The sequence below is a fragment of the Falco rusticolus genome, chromosome 2 (genome assembly GCF_015220075.1).
Source record: "Falco rusticolus isolate bFalRus1 chromosome 2, bFalRus1.pri, whole genome shotgun sequence".
In the NCBI taxonomy this organism is placed as follows: domain Eukaryota; kingdom Metazoa; phylum Chordata; class Aves; order Falconiformes; family Falconidae; genus Falco; species Falco rusticolus.
The window spans coordinates 71,287,315-71,304,909 of NC_051188.1; the positions used below are offsets into that span (position 1 = coordinate 71,287,315).

The 17,595-nt window shown below is 39.3% G+C and overlaps 1 protein-coding gene across 2 annotated transcripts in view; it reads right to left on the reverse strand.

The window, feature by feature from the left end:
- Nucleotides 1-2,053: 2,053 nt before the first annotated feature.
- The window catches only part of GABRB3 (gamma-aminobutyric acid type A receptor subunit beta3), a 197,944-nt gene continuing 182,402 nt past the window's right edge, over nt 2,054-17,595 (reverse strand). For both annotated transcript variants that reach the window (XM_037377006.1, XM_037377007.1), the window contains 2 exons: nt 15,558-15,802; nt 2,054-3,993 (listed from right to left, as the gene is read on the reverse strand). In XM_037377006.1, coding sequence (XP_037232903.1) covers nt 3,643-3,993; nt 15,558-15,802 — 596 coding nt within the window. In that variant the 3' untranslated portion in view covers nt 2,054-3,642. The remainder of the gene's footprint in view (nt 3,994-15,557; nt 15,803-17,595) is intronic.

Consider the following 17,595-nt stretch of genomic DNA (forward strand, 5'->3'; position numbering starts at 1 on the left):
CTTTAAATCCTTTTTAATAAATGAATATTCATTCATCAATATTTTCATAAAGCATCTCTTCATCATTCCATTTTTCTATTCTTTTTTTTTCACTGCTGAAGAATACCAAAAATACATAGATGTGCCTTAAGCAAAAAAGACTGGGTTTTCATTTATCTTTACAATGGGATGTAATCAACTTAAAGAGTTAAATCGCCACAATATTTCTATTGTTTATTGACTCTTCGGGTTGTAACACAAGATAGTTCCAGTTTTCTTTTTTTTAATGTCATTTACAAACAAATTATGTGTAAATGTTATTTATAGTAGTGTTGAGTTAGAAAGGAGTTAATTAGCTATGAAATACATCGGTACAATTTAGTTGAAATTACCATTTTTAGTCTTAAAGACATCTATGGTTAAAATCATATACTGCAGCTAGCACACAGGGACAAGAGCCAGAAAATGGGAGGTCAAGGCAAACACTGTTCTTAACACATGGTTGTGTGTGTATGTGTGTGTAAGAAGTGGTGCTGGGACTGGAAGAAGGGAATTGGCAAAAAAAGGCACAAAAATGTGTGTTAAAGATGAAGTGTTGACCTTAAGTGATATTTTCCTGGCTTTTTTCAAGTCAAACCAAGACTTGGATCTGTTCAAGGTTCAAACTGTTTGTGCCCTGTGGAGCTCAAGTAGACCACTGAATATGAAATCTTGTGAAAAAGCTGAAACTTGCAACTGCCCACTTTCTGCAGGTGGGGAGTAGTTTCATGAAAGGGGCTGCAATAACTCACTGCCCTCCAGTTGTGCAAAGGGTGAGAGAGGGGGAGTCCTCAGAGACTCAGTTCTCTTGCCCATTGCAGGGGTCTAAAAATGATCGCTGCTTCTTTGCTCTGGCCAGACAGTAATTATACATTTGCTTGGAAATCCTGGCCAAAGCCACAGAAGAATTAATTTCAATGGGATTGGGAGCACACATTTCTATCACCACTAAAAATTATCCTCTTCTTCTTGAAGATATCTGCCTGACCACATGATTTCTAGAAGCTGGGGCTTGAAGAGAAGAGAGAACTGTGATTAAATCATGTGGATGGGATGACTCTTTTCCTGAATCCCATTTTTCAGGGTGGTTCTTTAGGGCAGTTACTGAAAGACTTGCTCGAAGATCATTTCATTAGGGTAATTTTTCTAAAGCAAAGACTCCCATTTTTAAGTTTTATTAAAAACAGAATATTTTTTTTTTGTTTTAATTATATTTTGTTATTAGGATAAAAGCTTGGGAGGGCTCTTCAAAATTTCTACCAAATACATAATTTGGGAGGGTGTTAATTGTTTAACTACTTCGATTATAATGATGACAATGTGCTCTATAATCCCTTCACAGTTTGAAGAGATACTAGACAGCTCATAATACATTGCAATTTACCAATGAGAGCTAATACTGAGGAGCTTCTAAAAACCAAGTTTTTTCTGCTCCACCTATACGGGTTCCTTTGAGGCTCTTCATACTGTATAGTTGTCTGCAGATACAGTGCTAAAAAACTGCAGTTACAGCCACTTTGCACCCCTGCCAAGGATGCAGCAGGACTGCGGTGCTGATCCTGCACATGCCAGCAGCCAGGGTTATGGTGAACGCTACCAGCTGGAGATCGCATTGCAGCTATGCTGCAGGGCAACTGCAGGTTGCAGAGCCCATTCCTGTTCAAGTAGCAGCCCAGAGGGTGGGATTGCAACACAGACTTTGCAACCCAGGTTCATCTATGCTGAATTTCAGCCCAGAGCAAAATTTCACAGTTCAGCTGCAAATAGTCAGGGGTGGGAACAGTAACAGACTGTACACGGCAGCAACACAAGTATCATTGCTCTACTCACAGTTAAACCAAGTACTAGTCAGAACATGGGTCATTACACAGCCAAGGCAGCCTTTTCAGTTTCACCCCTTTTTGTTGTTTTTGGTAGATGCATATCCACACATTTTTCTCCCATAGACATCTTTAACTAGCACACAAAGCTCTCTAGCTGCCAAAAACTCCCACCGAGGCCCAGAGGAATTCTACATGCAGAGAACTGGCAGGACTAAGCCCAAATATTATATTTATTTTTTTTAGATCTATTTATGCTACTGTATTTGTTGTTATTTGAGAATGTACATGATAGAAACACTGTTTACAAAAAATATATCTCCTTTTTTTTAGAAAGGTTTGGTTCTGATAAATAACTAAGTTTACAGAGCTGAAATTGGCATACCTTGATGACTACAATCTACTAGACTGAAAAAAGTTGGAATCACGGTAAAGGGAATGAATTGGGATGAAAACCAAAGTGGTTACATTTGCATGAATGATATGTTAGAACATAGTTAATGCTGAAACAAAACATACTGTATGCTATTTCTTGTGATCTGTGATAGCAGCACACTAGCTTGGTAAGTGTACATGTATATACTCTCAGTATATAAATAAAATATGAAAATGCTCCATTACAGAATCAAAGTATTGGAAGTGCTCTAGTTGCTCAATTCTAGAGAGGAAAAAGTTGTAACATCACAGAAACAAAAATATGACATAGCATGCGGTCACAATAGTAAGCACAGGGAAGAAAAATATTGAGAAAATATACTTATATGCATATTATGCAAATATATTTCACATTAACATACAATGTTATAAGAATGTTAAATAATGTGAATGCATGTTTAAAAAAGGCTACAGCTAGGTGGTTTCATGTCCAAGTAGCAAATAACCTGAGACATCTTCTATGCTTTCACTGGAATAACAATCTTTAAATCTACAGCAGATGTAGAACACATTGACAGTAGTTGAATTCTCAGCTAAATTACACTAAAAATGTGCTGTTCTCTTTCAAAATGACATGGCAGCTGGAACCAGTCCAAGGGAAGGAAAATGAGCTGTACATTTACAGTACTTACAAAAGATTCATTTCACTGTTGATGGACACTTAAAATGCTTCCTTGAAATACTATGAACATGTATGTCTCCAAAGACCTAGAGTAACACTCCCATGATCAGCTTGCTTACTGCAGAAGAGAAAGCAAGGGATCATTAAAAATGATGCCTCTTGAGTACTGGGAAAAAATGTATTATGACATATATAAACCCAAGAAATTTTAGCAAAGAAAAATAAATTTGGCTTGATGAAATCATAGTTGATGGATCTGCAATATAAATGACTTATTTCAAACTTACCAGTGTAACTCTACTGCTTTATTATTAGTATGTATGGCAGCGTTTACAAAGAATGTTACTAAATACTGACTTTATACATGATTACAGCTCTTCGAAAATGTATATGACAATCAAAGTTTTGTAGTGATAATATACAACACTTACTTTCTCAAGGCTTGTTGTTTTGATGACACCTGCCTTTCAATTTAAAAAGTTTTTCTGAAGTGCATTCTATGTTAAAGTGTCCGTAACCTCAGAATGAATGTGTACATGTGTGTGTGCATACATATACTTTTGCTTTGCAGTATGTGCTTTTAAGTACATACAATTATTTGCTACATGTATTCACACATACATGAGTATGGTCTACATAGTAAAAGTTCATATATATATATATTTTTATATATAAATATATATATAAACTGCAGGCAAGTAGTACTTCACTTGTTATAATTGAAGTCCTTTAAAAAAGTTCAGTCACTCAGTTAACATAGTATAGCCAGTAAATTAAGTTGAAAAGAGAAAATGTGAATGGAAACACCATTCTTGACCATCTGTCGATGGCATTCACATCTGTTAGATCAGGGATTTTTATTTTCAGTTGTGAAGACCTTCTTCGTAAATGGCCCCTCTTGCTGTGGGAGCCTGTTCTTTCTGATGAACGCCTTCCAAGGCTTTCCCGATGTGAGCTTTGCTTTCTGTACTGGATTCCTGAGTTGTCAAAGGATATCGTTGAATTTCGGGCATCCGTAACGCTGGTGGTGACCTCGTTGCTTGCCACCTCATTGTGAATTTCAAGGGATGTTAGCAGAATGTTTCCATGGGTGTCCACCTAGGGGACAAAAATAGAAATACAAATTTTCAGAAGGCTTAATATCTATCAGCAGAATGTGGGCATATTTAAATCTCCAAACCCACACATATTTTAAGAAAGCATGTATTCATTTTAAGCACGTGATAATCTTAGAAAAACATGGCAATACTCAGCTGCTTAAAATAAGGCAAGTACTTAAATACTTTTACAAACAGGGTTATCATCATACTACCAACATCCAGTATAAAAATGTATTTGGCAAAACCAGTCATTTCCCTCGCCCTCTAAACCAACCGCATTTTAAAGGATGGCGTAGTTCAGTGAAATCTCCACATTGCTGGCAATGGGGTGAGGGTAAGGGATGGATTCTCTCTCTGCTACAGCTGGAAAATAAATTAAACTGGACTATATTTTTTTTTTATCTGGGATTTAAAACCAGGTAAAAAAAAACCCACAAACATGCCTTTGAAGTTTGCTAAAATCACAAGAATGGTTCTGAGCTGCTGAACTCCTTGCATTTTACAATCACAGAGCTTATTTACAACTTTTCTCTTAAACTTTGCCTTCCAAAATAATTTCCACAGTTTTCCAATCATGGAAGTGCTTAACTGCGGGGCTTTTCCACCTGGGTAAGTGATCTTAAAGAGCAATGAACTTAGACATGGAAGAAAGCTGATGAACTGAGGAAACAGGTGGCACTCCTCCCTTCTACCCTCATATCCAAGAGGTAGTGAGCCCAGTGCTGAGTACACGTGAGCAATGCAATGCAATTTGCAGTAATTAAGAGGAAGGTTCTGATCATTTAGAGTCTTTAACAAATTCTGGGCCAGATTCTCCAGTCCCCTTTAGCAGAGATAGAGGAGGAGCAGCACAGAGCTCTGTACGGCTTCTTCAATCCAGAAAAACTTCCACTTCCCATAAGCAGCACTGACGAGAAGTCCCAAATTATGCTGTCTTAGTCAGTAATTAGTAGCTTTCATGGTGGCATCCCCTTGTGCCCCATGCCCTGCATGCTGGAGGATGGGCAGAGAACACAACTGATGCAGGGATCAGCTCCAACTTTCCTGCCAGTTTTTGGGAAAGGAAAACGATGGATGAAGGTAAAATAAATGCTCTGTGCTGCGTATTTTCAGCCAGTTAATGCATGTGTGATTCTGTTCAAAGTGAACTCAGGTCCCCATGTCAGAAAGAGACAGAGGATCATGGCATCAGGATAATCTCCAGGTTTATGTATACAATTTATTCATCCACAATTCATCCTGTAATTAATACATTTTTCTAACCTGCCACATGATCTAGCTGTGTTATCTGTGCAGCAGTTGAACATCTCATTCTAGAAGCGTCTGTTTAAAAGTGGCTGAGAAAACACACTATTGCCACGGCCTTTTGAAGTGTGTACAGTCATCTGACACCATGTCTTTTGCAAGCTTTGTGTGATAAAAGTATACATAGCTATGTGTCTGTCTATATGGAGTTAGCTCTGTTCAATCTTGCTAAAATTTTGTAAAATGGGTATTTCTTTCATCAATTATTGATGCTATAGCTTATCTTTTCTCAGTGAAAACAATTATGATAGTATACCATTAATGCTTTGCCAAGCATCTTGGAAATGGAAAAAGAATATAAAATGCTATGAATGACATACAGGCAAGTAGAAAAAACATATCCTACAGTATCCAACAAATCCTGCTGTTGTAGGCAACAGCACATTATGCTGATGAGTACCTATAAATAAAAATAAACAATGTGAACCAAAATAATGGGGTGGAGAAGCCTCAGTGGTGATTAAGAAGAATTTATTTTCACCATGGCAGAAACCCATGGGGTACAAAAGTACGAGCCTGAGGTTTGTAGAAACAAATTCATGCTGTTGAGCAGTATCTGTAACCAGGGAATACACACAGCTGTAAAATACAGCCATGGATATCTTACTACTTATGGTGGTCTCTGAAAAGAACTGATTCAGTTTTCTCTGGGTCTTTTTTTTCACACAAAGTACAAATTATTATCAGGATTTTTAACAGCATTGTATGAAGTACCTCCACAAACTGCATTTTCCTTATGATGCTTAAAACTAAATCTCTCATACAGGTCCCCACAGCACCACATGTCATCTCCTTCCCCATCTCTTCCCAAGCTTTGAGAAATGTCCTTCAGCTTACTAAAAATGCCCCAGCCGAGACCATTTTGCTGGACTCCACCCTGACATCACTACCTGCCCCTTGCAGGTCTCTACTCCCTTTCCTTCCACCACCACAGATGTCAGCTGCTCTTTCCCTCAGGGCTTCCTGATCTCTCCTGATTCTGTTTGTCACCTAGATATATACAGACATCAACCCATCCAGGGGTACTTTGTCCTTCTACACCAAACCTGGATTTCTGAAGTGAGGTGTCAGCTGATGGCTTGTATTCTGGAAGTTACGTCTATGTATTCAGGCTTCTCCTGCCCAAGGAATTAAATTTTATTCCACTTATTTCATCATACTGCATAGCCGCCTTCACCATATCTGCCAAAACTGCATGCCACCCAAATGTGGCTTCTACACCTGCCCTGCCAATGATGCTGCCACTTTTCACTGCTCGTCACTGCATCAATAAATCAAACTAGAAAGGTGGCCGAGAAAGTTGCAACATTTGTGTAAAAGCTTTGTCGGAAGATACCATTATGTCCCATGAGGTTGCATGATGGCATATATTTTCTCAAAATGTCAAATGAAACGTATTTGGAAACATACTTTTGAAATGCATCTCTTAATAGAGCAACAGACTTGCACATCAAATACAAGGAAGGAGCAGATGGAGAGAAAAAGGGGTCTGCAGAAACTGAAATCAGGCTTCTGATCCACAGATACTCTTGAGATCTATTCCTGAAAATTTAGTTGAATCCTTCAGAGGTTTTGGATAAACCACCTAAACTGTCAACGACATTAAAGCAATATATGCTAATGCTTTGTGACAATCTTATGGTGACGTTGTGAAGTATGAATATTTAATGCATGCAACATGTTAAAAAGTATTTGCACAAAAGCATGACTTCTGAATGATTTAAGCAATGTTTTAAATTACTTTGACAAACGTACACAAGCTCATTCAATGAATAAAGAAGCAAACCAATAATGGCAGGGTATCCTATGCAAGCTGACTCATGTTTGCCTGAATATACAGGTAAAAGCAAAATCCTCCATGAGTGAACATCAGTGTTGCTTGGTGACTCCAGGGAAAATGTTATCCCAGTTACAAGTATAGATTAAGAAAACTAATCTGGACAGGCTGGACTGAATGGCCAAGGCTAATTGTATGAAGTTCAACAAGGAGAAGTTTGAGGTCCTGCACTTGGGTCACAACAACCCCATGCAATGCTATGGGCTTGGGAAAGAGTGGATTGAAAGCTGGAAAAGGACCTGGGGGCGTTGGCTGACAGCCGGCTGAACACGAGCCAGCCATGTGCCCAGGTGGCCAAGGCGGCCAATAGCATCCTGACTTGTACCTGAAATATAGTGTGGCCAGCAGAACTAGGGGAGTGATCGTCCCCCTGTACTGGGCACTGGTGAGGCCATGTCTCAAACACTGGTTTCAGTGTTGGGCCCCTCACTGCAAGGGGGACATGGAGGTGCTGGAGCGTGTCCAGAGAAGGGCAACGAAGCCGGTGAAGGGTCTGGAGCAAAAGGCTTATGAGGAGCAGCTGAGGGAACTGGGGTTGTTTAGCCTGGAGAAAAGGAGGCTCGAGGGGACCTTATCACTCCCTACAGCTGCCTGAGAGGAGGCTGTAGCAAGGTGGGGTCTCATCTCCCAGGTAACTAGTAACAGGACAAGAGGAAACAGCTTCAAGTTGCGCCAGGGGAGGCTTAGATCGGATATTAGGAAAAATTTCTCCACTGAGAGGGTGGTCAAGCATTGGAACAGGCTGCCCAGGAAGGTGGTTGAGTCACCATCCCTGGAGGTATTTAAAAAACACGTAGATGCGGTGCTTAGGGACATGATTTAGTGATGGACTTGACAGTCCTGGGTTAACAGTTGGACTTGATGATTTTAAAAGCTTTTTCCAACCTAAATTAGGATTCTAAGTAGCTGAATGGATTACACACAGTCATGGCTACACATGACCAACAAGGCCAATGTCTTCAATAAAAATTTTGTTTAACTCCTTGTGACCCTTAGAATATAATTCTATTACCTGACTCAAAAATGTCACTGTCTCTGCACTGGTAATCCTCCCCAAAAAGTTAACACCAGGCTTTGCTCTCAAACCTTGTTATAAACTAGAGAGATGACATTGTGGATTCAGCCAATTTCACCTCACCCCTTACCATCCTTCTTTAACCTAAATATTTCTCTTTCTTGCCTTCTCAGCCAGCCCTGCACCTCCATGCTTCTTGTGGTATCCTTTCTGCCCACCATGGCTCCACCTGAAATCATTCATTCCTGTTTCCCCGCTGTGGTCTCCACTGCCCGTGCTCCCATGCTCCCACCTCCACCCCAGCACAAGCCAGGGCTGGTTGTTTCCATGGAGTGTTTCCCAGTGAGCTCATCAAAACAGATGGAAACAGCTGAGTACCAAATCATTATTTAATTCCCTGCTGAATCATCATGGATCCTACAATACAAAACCGATGCTCTTTCAGAATCGGTTTTAATCAAACGCCATTACTCCCACCTCTGAAAAACTACAGCTCCTGCACCAAGGTGAAGTGATTGGATCTCACATAACCCCATTTGGAGGCTGAGGAGCTTGACATGCTGAGATGTTTTATACATGGAAAAACAGATTCACTTTTGAAGGTTCACCATTTCTGAACTGCACGTATTATAGTACAAATAAAAAATCCAAATACTCAAGTAGCCTAATGTCATTACACAAAAATGACCATAACTTACCTAACTGAAGCCAGAGGGAGGAGAATTAAGATAAGGCTCACAAAGAGCCTCTGGTCCTTGCTCTTGGAGGAACACCACATCACCAATGGGCTCAACTTGGATTGTATGTTGCAGGTATGAAACTTCAATGCCCTTTTACACCTGGGAAATCCTGAATCCCCTTTTTAATTCTAACCAAGATAACTGGCTCATTTAGATGTTACGTATTAGGTTTTTAAAGAAATGAAAGACAAGAGCTGCTATTGACTACCTTTCTCCAGTCAAGGTTCTTGGAAAACTTCAGCTTTAATGTCAATTTTAAAACACTTTTACTAGGGTTAGGAAGCTACCATAAGTCTTGATTCACTATTAGGTAGTGTCTGAATTATTTTAGGTTCATTTAGTTCTTTGTTTAATATTCCATAAATTTTAAGAAGTACTTTACAATGAAATCTTTTTTTCCTCATAAGTCTTTCACTCTACTACACAGAAAGAGGAAACATTTTGCTCAAACCCCACAGGTATGTTTAGTAGTTCATCAATCCCAAATTTTTAAATACCATGTAAACACTTTCCATCATATGAAGCAATATAAATGCAAATAGCAGGCTTAAATAACAGCATGAAAAGCTGTGTCTGTAGTTAGTCTTGCATTATTTTACATCAAAATTACTATTCAAGTACAAAATAAATCTCACTTTAAAATTATAATAAAATGAAAATTATTTTTGGTTGAAATTGTAATCCAGGCTCCAGCCACCTGATTGTCACCTGATCTGCTCTAGATGCAAGAGTCTATGGTTTTGCAAGGGGTAAACTGCCTGGCAGCATTTTTCATTTTCTTTACTTAGATATAAATGGCTTTCCAACATGTAGAATGGTTAGTGATTAGGCCCTAAGTGTTTTCCATGCTTAAAGCAAAATTTATTGACCACATTATGCCTTGGATATTTAAAAAATAATTTAAAACTACAAGCACAACATAAATGATAGTGTTGAGTGTTCTTCCTGAGTCTAAATGTTGATACTTCTCTCACTACCATTTTAATATGTTTATATTAATAAATAAGCACACAAAAATGAAAGAGATAATTTTATCAGGCTAGTAGATGATCCCAGGGTAACCAGCAGAATTAGGAAGATGGAAAGGTCTTGAAAAACAAGGAAAGTATGAAGAAAAATTATTAGGAACTTTCATATTAATATTGCTTTCCAAAAGAATGGAGTTTGAAAATTAACCTTGATGTATTTGAATAGAAGAAGAAAAGGAAATAAATGCATGGTCCTCACTTGCCCTGTATTTCACATTGTCTGGATTCTTACAATCTCTGGGCTCTACTATGGATTGCACTTACAATCCTTCTTACTGCCTCTGGATTTGCACCATTCACACTAGTGCAAAGCGGCTGCAGAACAAAACTAGTACATGTATGCATCTCCCAGTGCACACTGAATGTCCCCATCATAAGCTCTATGGGGCAAGAGCTCTTCCCACAAGAACTGTGCTCATCACCCTTGACAGACATTTTTCAAAACTTGGCACCTACTCATCACACTCATGTTTCAGAAATATCCCACTGTTCAAAACAGCACTGAAAAAAGTATCTAGGAAAGATGAAGATGCACAGGAGAATACTGCCGGCTTTGCTATTCTCGTATTTCCCGATTTAAACTGAGTGATAATTCTGCCACAGCAGCCAAGATATTCATTCTCAGAATAAAATCCCACTTGTGAGAAGGATTGCGACAAATAAAAATTCTTTAAAAGCGCTAAGTAGATGTAAGTGGCCTGAGCCCCTATTCTCAGCAATGCCTGGTGGGAAGCTGCTGTCTTGACTGACAGTGGGGGTTTGAGCCAGGAATCTTCAGAGATAAAAAAACATGCAGGGACTGCCTGATGAGAAGGGCCTTTTTATAAAGGGTTATGCATTATTTTTGTTCAAAGGAAGCTCTTCCCACATGTCTGACAGCCACAGGGGGTTGAAGCTTGAATGAGTTTTTGTGATAGTTACCCTCCTGATTGATACCCTGGGGCTAAACTTTTGGTCCCACCAAACTGGAAACGTAAATTGCCACAGCTTGAAGTACGAAGCAATATTTTTAGCAAGGGACTGCAACAAATCATAACCTCTGTGGATTGGCCCAGAAGGAGCAATGTCCAAAACACACACTCACCAGCTGATTATGCCAGTAGCCTCTATCACAAGAGTGAACAACAAGTGAGAACAGGATTGCCTTAGAGCACTCTCATGCTGATTTAGTTGTAAATTAGGCTGTATCTGAGCCTTATTTAAAAGAAACAATCTATGTAGCAAAACTGAAAGTGCACAGAGAGATACAAACAAAGCCTGAATCTGCTAGTGCAAACAGGAGAAACAGAACTGATCCATAACAATGGTGACCAATTTTCAAGGAAAAACATTTTTATGGGCCACCTATTCTTTTCTGACCATTTTTCCACAAACAGAGGACTAATTTAGGCACCAATACCATAGGCAGAAGAAATACTTTATGAAAAATCAAGATTCAGTTCTTCCTTTATCCTAGAGCTTGTCCACATATATGAAGCAGTGTATCAAGGTTTTCAAAAGAGAGCTTTCAATCCAAAACTGACACGTGTATGAAAACTAGATACCAAAAAAGGAGTATCCTATGTTTGTCTCCAGTAACTATGGTTTACTGGGATAGGCTGGCAAAGTTCAGTGAGGAATACTATTTACAGTGCATTATCTGAAAATGTGATGCAAAAGCAGTCAAAAGAAGAGATGGCTAAGCGTGAACTTTTCTTTGTAGTCAGCTGCTGATCCACAAATGAGTCATTCATAAAGGCTCGCTCAGGTTTCATCTCATCACCAGTTCTGAATCTTCTGAAACCATTGCCAGAGATTCAGTTTAGTCAGACATACCTCAGTCACCATGCCACCTTTGGCAGTGCTACATGGAAGAATACAGGGCAGAGTTTTCCTCTCCCCACTGTTTTTCTTTGTCACCTCAGCAACATGAGGATACTGGCTATGCCATTTCCATGCTCTTCTTTCCCTTAGGTCTGAAGCTATTGGGCTCGTTGGCTTTAACAAATGGGCAGAGCCAGACAGAAAGCCATGACGGGAGCAGTGAAGCCAGCAGGCAGCTCAGCGGCAGCAGCTGGTGAAGCCCTCCTCAACACAGCAAGCCTCAGTGGCAGCATATCAGGAATAACTCAGTGTCTAAAAGCTTGGCACTGGAGACACATGACTATAGCAGTAGCATCAACGTGAGATGGCTGTGCCAGTTTGGGCCTTTTGGACCCATCACCTCCAATGCAGAGCAGTGCAAATGCATGCATTAGGAAGCAGAGTTACTGGGCATGAACAGTGGCTGCCTTGCGAAGTAATTATCAAATAAAACACAAACATACATCTGTGGATTTTGTGGCCTAGAACATTTTTTTATTAAAACTCTCCTGCTCTACAATCAAATAAGACTAGGAAAGCATAAAATACCCTTTTTCTACTGTAAGAGGAGTGTTTATAACCAAGCCTGCAAGCTTGTAATCCTGACTTCAGTCCTTTGATGTATATAAAATGAACTACAATACCAGTGTCCATGCTGGCTTTACTGGTTTCCATGGGTTAAAGTGCTCCTGAGTGAAAATAATGTGGCATTTTCTCTCACCTTCTCTTGTTCCCTTTGCCTGAGAGAGACATTACCTCAGACTAACACTCAAACTCAGGGCCTGACCGCCAGGCAATATGTTGTGCTGCCTCTCAACACAAACAAGTGATTGCCACAGTGTCGCAGCCCCTCCTTTCTCAAGCTGGACCTGATATAGCACAGAGTTGTTCTGTCACTACACCCACAAGTTACAGCATCTGATGTGGACAATTAATTAATTAATGTTTATTTATTTATTTGGTTTTGGTTTGGTGTGTTTTTTTTTCTAGTGGTCTGAGCTAGCACTCTAAATCAATGACAGGGAGCTCACGCACATTGTTCGTATACAAGCAAATTAAATTACTAAACCAATCAGCAACACAAATCAACTCAAAATGGTAGTCTTACTAAAAATTATGCCGCCTTCTGGATTTATATTTGAACCCTTTTCAATCTTTCCAGCACAGCATACATTTTGACAGTGATAGCTGCAAAAGGGGCTGCCTGGTTTTAGGCACTCTCCCTTTCTTTAAATATGCTGCTTAGCCCCAAACCACATGAGATTTGAAATATTTCCCAGGATTAGAAACCTTCCCTTTCTGAATGGAAATACACTCCACAGAAGCCTGAAGCCTCAAGGAAATCAGAAAAACAATAATCTCATTGGAAAGTAGTCTTCATCTATGGCTCTGAGCCTCGCTTACTGTGCAGTATACCCTCCAGTTTGTGAGCCTCTCCCAGGACATCCATCCCCTGAGTCTCAACTATAAAGCAAGAGGAAAGCAACTGCCAATCAGCCACTATTTCCATCAGATTCAGTGATCTTCAAGAGCCACCAAAAGAGAGGTCGGTAGTGCCTCTTTACTGCTCATGAAGAGGTCTGAGCCAAGGTTACAAAGCTTTCAGGTGCTGTCTTTCATGGCAAGTATGTTGAAAACTCTAACATGACCACCTGTCCAGCTATATCCATGGATGTCTGTACAGCATGGTATACGGTGGGCATGATCCAGAACCATGGAAACCATTTTCCAGCTTCAGGGCTGTGGTGTCTGGGAGCCCTGGTAAGCTTTGTCTAAAGTAGATCTGCTACATGTACTTCCCCTGAGCTGCTCATCCTGAAAGCAATGGGACATCTTACCTGCTCTAATTCCTTCTGCTTTGCATTTGCCAGTGTTTCTCAAACGAGAAATTCAGATTTGACATCCTGCATCCACTGAATCTGCATTTTCTGTCTATGCTTTGTTTCAAAGGAAGATTTCTGATCCGCTTTACCTAACGTTTCTGTCTTTGCTTGTTGTGTGCTGGCACTGCTTCTTTGAAGGTACAGAACCCGCTAACTGCAATGAAGCTCTGTTGACTTCACCAGTTGAAGCCTGGAGACAAAAAGTTTTCTACACAAAATGGGACCAACCTCATTATATATCCTATGTCATTTGAACAGCAAATATTCAGAGCCAGTAAGAGTATATACATTTCCACAAAGCATACAGAGTTCCCTTCCACAGCTGGGACTCCAAGGGACAAAGTAACACACTTTTCTTTCATTTCTAGTGTGCTGAATTTCTATCCTAATTTCTTCCATGCATGGTTGATATTAAATCAGCTGAAAAGTCAGACCAGTCCATGATATTTGCTTAGGATGGCCCAGAAACCAAAGAAGAGGTTGTAAGTAAAAAGTGATAATAAAAAGCTTGATATATTGTATGATCAGATCTGGGACATAAAAATGGCATGATCTGGGTACGAAAACCCCTCATTTTCATTACTTAAGGTACTTACACTTCTTTTGACAGTATTGATCTCAAGATAGAAGAACAGTCAGGCATGGGGTGCTACTGGGCCCATTAACAAGACTTGTACTTAATTATGTAAATCATTTAAATGGATGAGATTCACCAGATGGTTTCCATTGGGAGAACTGAACCTTAGTGCATACATCTGCATTATCTGCTTGCAGCTAAAATCTTCTCCACTGCTTACATTTCTGATACTTGTTTTTATCCCATCTGCTTTTTTTATTATTATGACTATTTATTTTTCCAGGAAAGGGAATTCATTCTTCCTGTTACCTTAGTCCTAAGCAGTGCTGCCAACTGTGATGATAATTTGGTTTCATAATATAGTGGACAAAAATGAGTTTATTGGTTCAAAAATTATTTCACAGATGAGTGTTGATAATTAGGTGTAGTTCTGCATTACATTTACTATAGCAGACAGAATCATTAGGATCAAAAATTACAGCTTGAAATTACTTTTATGATACTAGTATTTAATACACAGGTAGTAGTTTTGTCACTGTGAACTCTTCTAATGTAAAGCTGACAGAAAAAACAGTCTTACTCAACAGAACTGAATGAAAAAGCCTCACTGGGAGCATCTTGGCCAAAAAAGATATTGTATTCAAACTGACATGACTTGCTAACATCATATAGTGTTGAATACCTTGAATTTTGATTCCAGAGGGGGAAAAAAAAAGGTATTCATTAGGTTAAGTATTACTGCAGGCAAGGAAATAGGCTGGAGCGTAATCAGCACAGACCATGCCAGTACTGTGCTTCAGAAATCCATCTGAAAGTTTATGTAGGAATCACAATTTTCTCCTGGTCCTAAACAGCAGCAGATGACAATGATGCACATAGTGATTCAGCTATGCTGGCCAATTAATTAGCATGGCAGAACTAAGCCTTTATCTGTTCTCTCCCATTCTAAATGTGTCTGCTTTAACTGAAGTGAGAATAAGTATGCTTAGATCCTGGGTTCCCTTCCATAGGTGCTTAAACAAAATCACAGTTAAATCATATTTGATTTAGACAAGCAAATGCCTTTGTAGATCTGAGCCTTTATTTTCAAGCTAGCTGCACTCCCTTTGTTTTCTTCTTACAGTTACTTGTCATACAGATCATACTCCAATTTCCGTATGCCTAAATATATTCTTCTATGTAGGTTCTTGAATATAAAAATGCCAAAGTATATCCACAAAAATAAGATGTGGTTGGTAATGTTTTTATGAAAGCTTTCTATTTATTTATTTATTTATTTCATTAAGCTAGGTTTTGTAATAAAAGAGACACTATATATAGATTAAAGAATCCTACCCGATTGGCTTCAAACTTTGAGCGATCGTTGTTTGCCTTTGCTGTTTTTTCTGCCAGTTTCTTCTGCCTTTGAGGGCCTTTTCCAAAGAAAATGTAGTTGACAAAGGCATATTCAAGTAAGGCCAAGAACACAAATACAAAGCAGCCCATGAGATACATGTCAATGGCTTTAACATATGGAATTTTAGGCAAAGTCTCTCGCAGATGAGTGTTGATTGTTGTCATAGTCAGCACAGTTGTAATTCCTAAACAAAGAAAAATACAGCACATATCTTACAACTCCAAGCATACCATGCTTCAATTTTATTTTCATTTTTGGCAGATTTGCCTTGTCAGTGTGATGAAGCTTAAAAATTTGTGAAAGATATCTCACAGGTGATATCCCTGCAAATGAAAGCAAAATTAAGCTTGATGCATTATTATTCTGTTACAATATTTCCTTCATATGATCAGGGAGGAACAGCTAACAAGGGGGCCTTGCATCACTGCCGTGAGTTAAAGTAGCTTGACAGAAGCCGATGTAGCTGTACTGAGGATCTCTTCCAGAAAGATCAAACTGATCTGCAACAGGAAGGCAAATAGTCTGCCAAGCATTAAAAGGTGTGCTCTTCCAGCACAGCGCTGCTCAACACAACAAAAAGATTTTAAAAAGTAACAAAACTAATCAGAGGTCTAGAGAGATAAAACCATGTGCGCATACTAAGGTAGAGTATTTGTATAGATGGTGAAAGATTTCTCCCATGCAGTTTTAAATTTCTAAGAGTTAAGCAGTTGGTTGAAGTTAGCCCTGTAGGGCTCCCCTGTAGAAGATGGAGAGACAGGCACCTTTCTGGAGCGGTTCATCCCATCCATTTTAGACACCTATTTCGATAAAAGACAATATAGAAGAGGGATCTGAGACAACTAGTTTAGAGCAGTAGTCTAGTTTGTACGTAGAAGTGAGATGAGCAGTGAGAGGCAGACAGGTTTTGTGGATAGAAAAGCCAAGGAAGGAGAGCAGCATTTTTGCAGTGATTGACTGGACTCTAGTAAAGTACCTAGAAAAAACTATAAGGTACGTCAAACCCTCATTTATTTACCTAAGGATAGACAGACATAGCACCTGAAAATATATTACAGACCACCGTTTTGAAAAGCTGGTAAGAAAAGAAAAATTACTGTCAGTCTGCTTGAATTCACAATAAACTGCAGGGTCTGTACCTCTGCTGGCAATTTTATGGGAATCACAAATCACAGGTGGTTGAAAACACAGATTTGTGAAATAAAAAGACTACATCGGTAAAAGAGGCAAGTCATTCTGATAGGTCCCCTCCATCACTATTTTCTCCGATTCCATAATTATACAATCAGTTTGTAAGTAGTCACTAAAATGAAGGCAGAACAAAAATAAAGGATGAAAGAAAATTGCTGCCATATTATAAAGCACAGCTCCTTTTACCTGAAGAGACAGAAATAAAGGCAATAGATCTCAAAATCAAGCTGTTGGTGTAAACAGTGTCCCCCCAAGGAACTGTAGCAGTAGCTCATGAGGTTCTGTAACAGATATTTTGTGCATTTACTAGGTTCAGCATCATGCGTTTTTCAGTACTTTTCCTCTAAACTGTGAAACAAGTGTGTTTTGATGTCAGATGTTTCATGGCTTGAAATACAGTGGAGACAAACTCAGCACAAGCTTATTTGAAAACTATACTGCATATAACTCACGCAGCTCTGCAATAAAATGAGTATAGCTGACACATTATTTTTACCTAAAGAAACTTTTGACAAAGTCTCTAGAAAACCTCCACACCAGCACAAGGAACCAGGGTGAGAAGGCTGGAGGACTGCAGCAAACACTATCATACATTTGCACCCAAGGGATTTCTCTAGCCTGAGTTAATTTCTCTCCTTGTAGGATTACCTGCTGCTGCTTCCCATAAGGGATTCCAAAAATTACCTAAGATCAAACTCACTTTTGTAACAGAAATTCCACAGATATATTTTCACATTCCCTAGGCATCTCACTAGCATCCCACAGATGTTTACCAAGGCCTAGGTC